This window comes from Glycine max, chromosome 17 (assembly GCF_000004515.6).
Source record: "Glycine max cultivar Williams 82 chromosome 17, Glycine_max_v4.0, whole genome shotgun sequence".
Lineage (NCBI taxonomy): Eukaryota > Viridiplantae > Streptophyta > Magnoliopsida > Fabales > Fabaceae > Glycine > Glycine max.
Genome location: NC_038253.2, coordinates 19,357,141 through 19,368,536, shown reverse-complemented (window position 1 = coordinate 19,368,536; position 11,396 = coordinate 19,357,141). Strand labels below are relative to the sequence as shown.

The window sequence follows — 11,396 nt, the reverse complement described above, 5'->3', positions numbered from 1 at the left end:
ATGGTTTATTAATTTCATCACTTTTGTGCAAAATAAATTGCGTTGCCAATTAAATTTTCTTTACATCTTACACTAATTTTCAATGCAAAAAGATCAAAATAAATAAATAACTAATAAATCACGTCACACTGCATCACTCATATAAAACAAAAGGAAACTCGATCCTTGTATATGTTATTAAAACATATATAAATATCAAGCATTGCTAACACAAAGTTAATCTATGGGAAACGACATAAATTATATAGTTTCAAATTTATTATTCCTACAAGAGCAACAAGAATAAAATTCCCTTGGCTAAAAGATAGAACCTAAGATCTCATACATCTGCTCCATTAACTCCTAACTATTAGGCTAGTCCTTGTGGGTTAAGGAGCAACACCCTTACCCTTCCTATTCCCACCTTCACCATGTGCATGTGAAGAAGAAGGACCAACATTCTGAAAACTAGTTTCCCATGGTGGAAAAGGGTCCCACTTATCAAGATCATCAACATCAATGGCAATAGAGGGAGCAAAGTCAAGCTCCATTGTTGTCGGCTGCAAATGTGCCACAAACTTACCCTTCAAAGAAGACTCACCACCATAATTGGGACTCAGCTTTCTCACAAACTCCGGGCCCATGTATCGGGCCAGCTCCATTTGGGCCTTGGCAAGGTCCTCTTTCACCTTGCGATGATTCTCTTCCAACTCCCGTATGAGGCCCACGCACCCATGCACAGGGTCCCTCACACGTGCCTCTGCCTGGTATGCCAACGTCTTCACCACCCACCCCCGCAACTTTGGCTTTGTGATGTTGAGCATGCTTCCTACGTTGCCACCGCCAAACACATGGTGCACGCACGCGAACCGCTGGATGTTCTCCGCTGGAAAGTATGGTGCGAACATGCAAATATCCGAATAGCACCTTCGCCGTTGGTACTTGCATGCGCCGCATGTTGACATGACTTATGGACAAAAGAAAATGAATACTTGGTAGAGATTAGTCATTGTTTTCGATAGTAGATACTTCGTACCAATATCATGATAATAAAAAAAATACTCAAACTAAATTTACGATGGCAAGAAGGATAAATTCTCTAACCATGAAGTCACACACACACACACACACATAGAGAGAGAGAAAGAGAGCTTACTAAGGTGTGAAATGGAGGCTACAACGCGTAGAATAGAATTTTCACAGCTTTGTTAGTGTGAGTCTACTTAAACCACTATCTCTACCAACTCTTGTTTTCTTCGGTGGTTATTGTCAGTCTTATCATCATGTATTTATACACGGTCATTGCTTCACTAATCACCATAAGAAGATACAAGTGTTAAATATTGATTAGATACAGATGAATACAAAATAAGCATTTAATAATTCAATAAATAAAAGCAAAATAAATATTTGAATTGAATTTCTAAGTATTGTCAATGTGTCAACTAATAAAAAATGATTGACTTTTAAGTTTATTAATATAGAAAGAAATAAATTTATATGCAAAGTATTTTGGGATTTATCATGGTGCATGATTTGTTATAAATCTTTTTGGTATCTGTCTTTAATATACAAGTAAAAAATAATAGTAGTAATATAATTTTTGTTAGTTCATATATTATTTGCTCTAAGATTTTAAATATAAAATATGAACCTAATTCTCTTACATTATAAGTATAAAAAAAATACTTATATTATTAACTAATTAGAATTCATCTCATGTATATAATTTTTAGAATAATTGCTACAAAATTAACCAATTTAATCATACATGATAGTCTATGAATAAATGAAAGTAATACAAAATATCTTTACAAGGTTAATATATTTAAATTAAATTCTATAAAATATTTCTCCATATGGTATATCTGATTTTAGTTTGAAACTTATTAATAAATTATTCATTTAATGTTGATGATAAGTATTTATCATTAAATATTTAAATAAAATATATAAAAGAAGAATAAATGTATTTACTTTAAATGTAAGTTTTGAATACTTATTTTATTTAATAACTTTTTCAAAAGTAACTTTATCTTTTTAATTGAGCAACATTTTTATAATTATATATATATATATATATATATATATATATATATATATATATGAAATTTTTATTAAATTAAACACTAATAATTATTAAATATTAAAATAAAATTAGTTGGTAAAGTATAAAAAGTTAAAATTTATGAACTATCAATTGGAATACAACATTCATTTTTATAGTTAGATTAACAACATTTAAAATTTACAAAACCAATTGAATACAGTAAATGTAATACTACATTTAAAATAATATTATGGATTGAGTCTTATAAAAAGAAAAGAAAAACAACATTACTTTAACTTAGGACTTATAAATAGAAATGGAAGTACTGTGATTTATTTAAAAAAAATTCTTAAATAAATTAAACTTATATGAAAGTCTTCAATATTAATTCCTCATTCAATGCCCGTGAAAATGATTATTGATAAGTTAAAGAAAATATAAATAAAGTAAAAAAAAAAATCAATCATTTAATGCATGGGAAAATAATTATTAATAATTGAAAGAAAAGTATTCAAAGTAAAAAAGAAATCAAATGTATTTAATATCAATCCATCATTTAATGCAGGTGAAAATAATCATTAATAATTTCAAGAAAATATGAACTAAGTAAAAAATTTATTACAAATATTAGTTTATCCGTATGATATATAACTTTATTTTTCAAAAGTACTAAAATTAATTCCATTTAATAAAAGTAAAAAAATAATCAGTATGGTAAATTAATTCCATTTAATATATATGGCTTGCATTTTTTTAGATAGAAAATAGTGTTTCTACCCATGCATATTTATATGTTTTATTCACAATATGGTAAGATAAAATAAAGCATTTAATAAATTAGTTAAATGAAAAGATAGTGCACAAGAAAAAAATATTTATATTAAAATTAGTGTAACAATGAATTAAAATAATTGACTATACCTAATAATTTAGAGTACAATCAATTATTTTAATGTAGTTTCAAGTAAATTGTTCATTCTCGAGAGTTAAGTGCCTATTATCCTACTAATGTTCATAAATAAAAAATAAAATAAAATTTTCATCTCCATTGCTTATACTTGATCTAAAATCTCTATATTAAAAACTTTACATAAACATATCAATCTATATATAAAAGAAGAAAAAAATTTCCCATGTCAAAGAAAAATCTTCAATGATTTAATTGAGTCTAACAAATTAAAATAGAATGATGGTTTTTCAAAATAATTAATTTTAGACATTGGTTTGCACAAACAAAATAATATCAATGAATTAATAGGTAAACAATTAAATTTATATGGATAAAAATATACAAAAAATAGTTGGGAATGAAAGTGTAAAATATTTACATTGTTAGTCCATATATTGTTTACTCTAAAATTTTAAATATACAATATGAACTTAAGTTTCATACATTATATGTGTAAAACAAATTAACTAATTAAAATTCATTGTTAAAATTTTCTATTATAGTTATTCAAATCATTGAATAAAATTTTCAATCTTGATCATTCAAATTCAGAATCAATTATAGGAATTTCATTATAGCTAAGCATTGATTGATTTTTCTATTTGGAATTGAATGAGGAAAAGTTGAATGTGGTCCACTTTTCAGTCAAATACTACCCATTAATTTTAGCAAAAAAATTTAATATTAAATCGGACTCAGACGTTTATTGAACTTTGTGATAGGCCAAAATCTAAAATTAGATGTGCTATTTGTTCTAAAACATTGTGTCTACTCCTCTCTTCATAAAACACAATTAAATTTGAGTGAGTGAGGGTTCAAAAAGATGAAACAATTAGGTCAAGGTGTTAATATGTTTTCTTTGCAATGGCTAGATGTTAGAGGTTAGTGTCCCATGTTATTTGGATTATTAGCATATTTTATATCAATATCTTAGTTCCTTGGTTTTACATATGGTATCAGAGCCATTATATATTCATTTTCCTTAAGTGTCTCTACCGTTGTAAGTTTTTGAACATGACATTATTTTCCTTTTAGAAATTTGAAACATTGGTTTTGTTATTGGAAATGATCATTGTCAAATTTTAAGTCAAAGAATGAAACCTTTTGAAAATATTCCATGTTACTTTATTCAAAACATGTTTTGATTTTCTATGTACATAGTTAAAGTTTGACATTTATTTGGTCTTATATGAGTTTGTTTTATACATTACCTGTTGTGTTAGTTTTGTTATATATATATATATATATATATATATATAACTTTGATAACTATTATACCATTTTATAACTTTCAAGTACATAATATTTTCTTAAAACTTATTGTTGAAAGTATGTTTCACATAGATCACATATGAAAATTTTCATATTGATCCAAAATCATTTGCTACCTCTTTCATATAAATTAAAACCAAAGTAATATAAACATTTCAAAATATGCTAAAATATGGATTATTTGATTACCTTCTTGTTATTGTTTAATTTTGACAAAAACGATCTCGGTAATACGTAGATATAATTCAACGGTTGGATCAATAAAAATCATATTCTATATCAAATTATAAAAATGGTATAATAGTTGTCAAAGTTATATCAATATAATTAGATCTCCTTGTATATATATAGAAAGGAGGGATTCACTCACTCCAAGAGTTACTCTTAATCCTCACCATTCATTTTCTTTTAGTTACTTATTACAACCATTAGGTCTTAAGAAAATGAATGGTGAGAATGACGAATAACTCTAAAAAAGTTACTCCTAGCAGCGCACCTAACCCTCTGTAAAATTTACGAAATGTTTTAAGATACACACACCTTGACACATTAGTGTTATCATAATTAATATTAAGTTTAAATATATTGTCCCCCCCCCCCCACCCCAAATTATAATGGTGTGATTTTAATCACTCAAGTTTCAATTGATTCCCTCCATCATATTTAAATTAACATAACAACATGATATTAATGCCACATATGATATAAAATGTTAATTGAGTCAATGACATGGTGTGATGATGTGACATGTTAAAATGAGAAAATAAAAATAAAAATGACAAAGATAATATTAAAAATCCCAACCCTAAACTCTGACAATATTATGATATAGAAGTAATTAATTTTAAAAGTGCACTTACCGAAATTTGGAGTGGACTGACGTCAAGGTGGACCGTCATCGGGATGGCTCTACGATTTCTTGCGTTGGACTCGCAGGTATCCTCTATCGGAAGAACAAAAGGGGGGTACTTGAAAAAAGGACTCTGATGCTCAAGTAAGTATGTGAGTTAGCTAAGAATGAATGAAAAGTGAGGGTATAACCTGGTTATTTATAACATTGGACGGGAGCCTTGGGTCCTTAATTGTTGGGGTTGTTATAGTAGCGTAACAACTCTGTTGATAACTTGTAATAGATTGGTAAGCGGATTCCTGCAACTTGATAAAAGGATAATAACATTATCATTAAGATTCAAATTTATCAACAATTTACCGGCTCAATCACCTGCTGCTGAGCGAGTAATGTTGATGGTCCATAACTAAGGCTGACGAGGAGGGCTGGCATTTGTATTTTAATGCCATGTCACTCACCACATCATTTGCGAACCCCAGACAGTACACAAGTCCCCCAAGCTTTGAGTTCAATTTGTTGGCGAAAGAGGTTATCAAGCATCGAGGGTGGTAACCTTGACAAATTTAGGGGTTGTCGAGCCTCCTAGTCTGGATGATCATTATCCAGGTTAAGGCTTGACGGGTTGTCTAGGGTGAGCATGTTTTCCTTCCCTTCTAGTTTACTCAGGTGTTTCAATGTTCTATATGAAAAGCCCCAATATTTGACCCTTTTGACCATTAGAAAGTGCATTTAGGAGAGGAGTTTCATTTTACACAAAGTGGTCACATGTTACGGATGTGCGTTGCTTTTTTACATGTATCGCTTCGTGAGAGGGCACATCTTAAAGATGGGTTACATGGTTTGGTGGGGATTACGTCATGGCGCAAGTTTTCAGGGTGTCGTTTCAACTCCCGCCATTTATTGAAAGGTCGCGTCCTCATTTAAAAGGAGTGTATATTTGGTTTTTTTCATCTTCACGCTTGAGCGCCCTTTACCTTCATCTCTGCAACTTCTAGTTCGGATTGTCACGGTCTTTGCAACTCTAGTCCATAGCTCTCTAGAATTGTTGGGTCTCTTCCCATGCATTCCTTTCCCTCTTTCGATTTTCTTCTTCAATCCAGGTACTCTTTATTCTCCGTTATGTTTTCTGTTTCTAATTCTACACTAGGTATGGGCAGAAGCGATTCTAGGGGTTCTAACTAACAACCCCTGGTAGAGAGGGAAGTCATTCTCATTAGCAATTCCTTGTTATAGGAGGTTCCCTATGAGGCTTCCGACAACGGGTCCTCCTTCTGCGAGAGGTTGATGGACCCGAGTAGCATTAGCGAGGGCAGCTCCCGACTCCATGATGGGGTGGAACCCTTCGTTGCTCCTCTAGAAGAATAACCATCCCTCACCACAATGATCCTGCCCTCTTCCCCTTCAGGAGTTGCGGGAAGGGGCTATAGTAGTGAAGTTAGGGTTTCGCCCAGAAATAGGCATTGTCATAGTGATGAAGTGCCCTCATCCCCTTCCTTTGTTGCTAGTTTTGAATGGGTGAGGGACGATGTTCTAATGTATCGCTCGTTGATAACGTCCTCTATGGGCATTGGGGCCCTATGCCTTCAACTTGAGCTGGCCTAGCCGGGTGACTCCCGTAAGATGACTATCATGGCTTGCGGGGAAGATGAGTTCCTATTCATGCACGTTGCTCCCGACTGTCCATCCTTCTACGTTTATCGGTGAATGTTTGAGGTTTTAAACCTAACTCTTCCTTTGAACACCTTTCAATGTGCCTTGCTGAGGTGCTTGAAAGTGGTTCTTCCTAAATTCATCCCAACAGCTGGGTGATGGTGAAGGCCTTTGAGATTCTACGTCCATTCTTCAACATTAGGCCCAACATTCCCGTGTTCCCCTACTTCTTTCAAATGAAGCTGACTGGGAAGATTGGTTGGGTGTCATTGAACAACGAGTCCAAGAAGATGTTCGAGTTCGACTCGAATGTGTTTCGCAAATTCAGGGATCGGTTCTTAAAGGTCAAGGCAACCAGTATCATTACTGACAGGTTACTACTGATGTACGATGAGAATGGGGAACCTTGTTTCCCCTTTTACTGGCAATTAGACCTCACAAGGTTTAAGTCCTTTGAGGAGCGTCTGATGTCTTCAGAGGAGAGGGTGGAGAAGGCTATCTTGGAACAATTGCCAACCTAGCTTGATGCACGGGCCATCCTATCTTTGTCTTTGACAGGTGTTAGTCGTCATATACGACTAACTTTTGTTTAGAAAAGTTTTCCAAAATGTATATATTTTCCCCAATTTATGGTTCTTTTTGTAGGATTGTAAATATTTTCTTGTTTAGTTTTATCTTTGCTCGATAGAGGCTCTCCGCATGGAATTAATGCAAATTTCACTTCAATTTCAGGTAAAAAGAAGAAAATTTGGAAGGAGCAGCAACTTTTGTCTCGCTAAGCCTGGACCATGCGCTTAACGAGTATCATCTGCTAAGCGAGACATCAGCCCGCTTAGCGAGTAAGAGGAATCTTGAAGGGAATCTACCACGCAAGCATGAGGTCAGCGCGTCATCAGCTCGCCCAACAAGTCATCTGTCTCTTTGGGCGCTTAACGGGCCTGGCTTGCTTAGCCAAAGATCACTTACTCGTGCTAAGCGCGCCTTTGAGGATAGAATGCCCTTTTTAAAGCCTGGAGTGAAAGAAAAGAGAGAGCTGGGCAGATAGAGTGTGAAGAATAGAGAATAGAGGTGCAAAACAAAGCAAGCAAAAACCTTAGCTTTTAGGATGATCTTAGGTTTAGGAGTGATTTCTAGGTTTCTAGAGGTGGAGGAGACATCCTCACCACTGTGTAATCTGTTATTTTCTCTGAAAACCCATTTCCTTCTTGTGAAAGGTGTTGCCTTGTGATGGAAGGCTAAACCCCTTGTTGGGGAATTCTGCTGAGAACTTGATGTAAATCCTTATCCTATCTATTTAAAGTTGTTTTTATGTGTTCAATGTTTCTATATGTGCTTAATCTATGCATGCTTGTGGCTTGATCACCCATTTGTATGTAAAGTTAGGAGCTTTAGCATTGGAAAATGTACTGCATCCTTAGAACTAGATAGAGTGGGCTAGGTTATCGCATGTCTAGACACAGAGTACAATGACTTAGTTTTATTATGCTATGACCTTAATGTTGTTCGGTTAAGCTAAGTTCGACGAAACATCCGAGAATGAAGTTTAATTAGAATTAGCCCATTCATGTGAGACATCGATGTTTGGGAATGTTGTCCTCAGTATAGAGCACATGATCATCTTTGAATAGAGAAAAACCTTTAATTGCATCAAGTAACTTAGTAGGAGGACCCAATGCTTTTAATTATCTGTTTTAACACCCACTTGCTCATATTTTCTGTAATTAGAATAACAAACACCATAGTTTTATTCATGTTTATTGTTTTTTTTATACAAATGCATGCTTATTGAATGATGCTTCACTAAATGAAACTAGTTCCCTGAGTTTGATACTCGGTTTCTTACCGTTTTATTATTACTTGCACGACTCGGTACATTTGTCGATAAGATTTCGCATCCATAATAACAAGTAGTACAGGGGTAGAACAAGTTTTTGGCACCGTTGCCGAGGAGCTTCTTTCCATTTGGGAAGTCTAGTTCAGTTGGTAGGCATTAATTCTTTATTCTTTAATTATTTGTTTTTATGAATATGTAGTTAGTGTAGAATTTGTTTTTCTCTTGAATTGGTTAACCACTATTCTTGCTAGTGTTTTGTATGCACCGTAGATCTTCTGCAGGTGATTTAGTTGATTTGGATTTGGAGATTGAAGCTACTTGCAGAAGAAACAACACAGAAAGGCGGAGAAAAATCTTGCAAGAAAGGGCAGTACCAATTCTAGAGGAGCCATGTTCATCAAAATCATCTTCTATTTTCCCACAACCAAGGGAATCTCACACAGGTACATCTGAAGCTCATAGGATGGCTGAAGATCAACCTCGCAGAGTCACTCTTGAGGACTACTTAAGCTCTACTATGCCGCAATTCTTTACAAGTATTGTGCGACCAGAGGTGCAGGCACACAACATCACATACCCGTATTCTTGATTTCAGCTGATACAAGGGAATTTATTTCATGGTCTACCCAATGAGGACCCATATGCACATTTGGAAACATATATTGAGATATGCAATATTGTCAAAATTGTCGGTGTGCCAGAAGACGCAATTAGGCTGAGCTTGTTTTCATTTTCATTATCCGAAGAGGCCAAGAAATGGCTACACTCATTCAAGGGCAACAGTTTGAAGACTTGGGATGAGGTTGTTGAAAAATTTATGAAAAAGTATTTTCCCGAGTCAAAAACTGCAGAGGGAAAGATTGCTATTTCTTCATTCCATCAGTTTTCCGATGAGTCATTAAGTGAAGCCTTGGAACGATTCCGTAGCTTGCTGCGGAAAACTCCAACTCATAGATTCTCCGAGCCTATCCAGCTTAATATCTTCATTGATGGGTTGAGGCCACAATCAAAGCAATTACTTGACGCTTCCGCTGGGGGAAAAATTAAGTTGAAGACTCCAAAAGAGGCAATGAATTGATTGAAAACATGGCTGCTAGCGATCACACTATCTTGCATGACAGGACACACATTCCCACCAAGAGAAGTTTGTTAGAGCTTTCATCACAGGACGCTTTGTTGGCACAAAACAAGTTTTTGTCCAAGCAGCTTAAGACCTTAACAGAGACATTAAGTAAGTTGCCAACTCAATTAAATGCTAGTCAACCTTTACCTTCTTTTGTTTTGCAGGTTGCACTAATTATGGCGGAGCTCACGAATCTGGCTACTGTATTGCTACTGAAGACACAACACATGAAGTTAATTACATGGGAAACCAGCCAAGACAAAATTTTAATGTAGGTGGATACTCAGGATTTCATGGCCAAAATTACAACCAACAACAAGGATAGTGGAGAACTCACCCTGGTAATCAATTCAACAAAGATCGAGGTGGGCCATCCAATAAGCCACTACAGCAAGGGCCTAATCTCTATGAGAGGACAACAAAGTTGGAAGAGACTCTCTCTCAATTCATGTAGGTTTCTATGTCAAATCACAAGAGCACAAAGTCGGCCATCAAGAATCTTGAGATCTAGATGGGACAGTTGGCCAAGCAACTGGCAGACAAGCCTTCAAGCAATTTTGGAGCCAATGCAGAAAAAAAATCCAAAGGAGGAGTGTAAGGATATCATGACCAGGGGTAGGAGAGCCATTCTTGCTGAAGATGAGGGTAGGTTGGTTGCTGAAAACCAAGATGTTGTTGCTGAAAAAGAGAAGGAAGAAGAGAAGGAAGATGAGGATGATCAATTGAATGAGGGACCAATAAGTGCTGAAAAGAAAGAAATAAATGAGGAGAATAAAGAAAAAGAAAGAGAAAAACAAAAACAAAAAGAAAATGAAAAAAATGAAAAAGATGAGAAGAGAGAAGAGGAGAAGAAGAGTAAGAGTGAGCGTGCCCGTGAGAAGAAAAAGGAGGCAGCTCCAGCTGAAGGGAGAAAGGTGCCATATCCACTGGTACCTTCGAAGAAGGACAAGGAAGGACATCTAGCTTGGTTTCTTGATATCTTTAAGAAATTGGAGATTACTATGCCCTTCGGAGAAGCTTTATAGCAGATGCCACTCTACTCTTAATTTTTGAAGGACATGCTAACCCGAAAGAGCAAGTATATACATAGTGACACCATTGTTATGGAAGGAAACTGTAGTGCAGTGATTCAACGCATCCTTCAACCCAAGCACAAAGATCCAGGCAGTGTCACCATCCCTTGCTCTATTGGTGCAGTTTTAGTTGGTAAGGCTCTTATTGACTTAGGAGCTAGCATTAATTTGATGTTGCTCTCCATGTGTTGGAGAATGGGAGAGCTAGAGATAATGCCAACACGAATGACACTGCAGTTAGCAGACCACTCCATCACCAGACCATACGGAGTTATAGAGGATGTTTTGGTCTGAGTTAAGCACTTCACATTCCCAACTGATTTTGTTGTCATGGACATCGAAGAAGATGCTGAGATCCCCTTGATCCTAGGACGTCCGTTCATGTTAACTGCAAGTTGCATCGTGGACATGGGAAAGCGGAAGTTAAGATGGGCATTGAAGATCAAAAGATCAGTTTTGATCTATTTGATGAAGAAAAACAATTGTTGGACCAGAATGTTTGTTTGCATGTGAAGGAGTGTGCTGAAGAGGTTCTGAAGGTGGGAACCAAGTTTGACCCAGACCCTTGAAGAGCTATGCGTCAAGCTAATGATGTTAAACGAGCACTTCCTAGGAG

General features: G+C 35.0%; 2 protein-coding genes across 2 annotated transcripts; one reads left to right on the top strand and one right to left on the bottom strand.

The window, feature by feature from the left end:
* Window positions 1–271: 271 nt before the first annotated feature.
* On the bottom strand, window positions 272–1,231 carry LOC102663028 (LOB domain-containing protein 24). The gene is made up of 2 exons (XM_006600938.3): window positions 1,136–1,231; window positions 272–946 (listed from the first exon to the last, which is right to left on the bottom strand). The coding sequence occupies exon 2, from the start codon at window positions 942–944 to the stop codon at window positions 369–371; it is 576 nt and encodes a 191-aa protein (XP_006601001.1). The 5' UTR covers window positions 945–946; window positions 1,136–1,231; the 3' UTR covers window positions 272–368.
* Window positions 1,232–10,273: 9,042 nt separating this feature from the next.
* LOC102665126 (uncharacterized) lies at window positions 10,274–11,074 on the top strand. The gene is made up of 3 exons (XM_006601453.1): window positions 10,274–10,448; window positions 10,536–10,636; window positions 10,763–11,074. Exons 1-3 carry the CDS (start codon window positions 10,274–10,276, stop codon window positions 11,072–11,074), a joined length of 588 nt encoding a protein of 195 aa, XP_006601516.1.
* The last annotated feature ends 322 nt before the right edge of the window (window positions 11,075–11,396 follow it).

Bases quoted from the DNA above. Each gene is read 5' to 3' on its own strand.
- LOC102663028 (XM_006600938.3), bottom strand. From the start codon at position 944: ATGTCAACATGCGGCGCATGCAAGTACCAACGGCGAAGGTGCTATTCG.
- LOC102665126 (XM_006601453.1), top strand. From the start codon at position 10,274: ATGCAGAAAAAAAATCCAAAGGAGGAGTGTAAGGATATCATGACCAGG. The intron at 10,449-10,535 runs GTGCTGAAAAGA...AAAATGAAAAAG, and splicing joins ATTGAATGAGGGACCAATAA to ATGAGAAGAGAGAAGAGGAG. The intron at 10,637-10,762 runs GTACCTTCGAAG...TAATTTTTGAAG, and splicing joins GAAAGGTGCCATATCCACTG to GACATGCTAACCCGAAAGAG.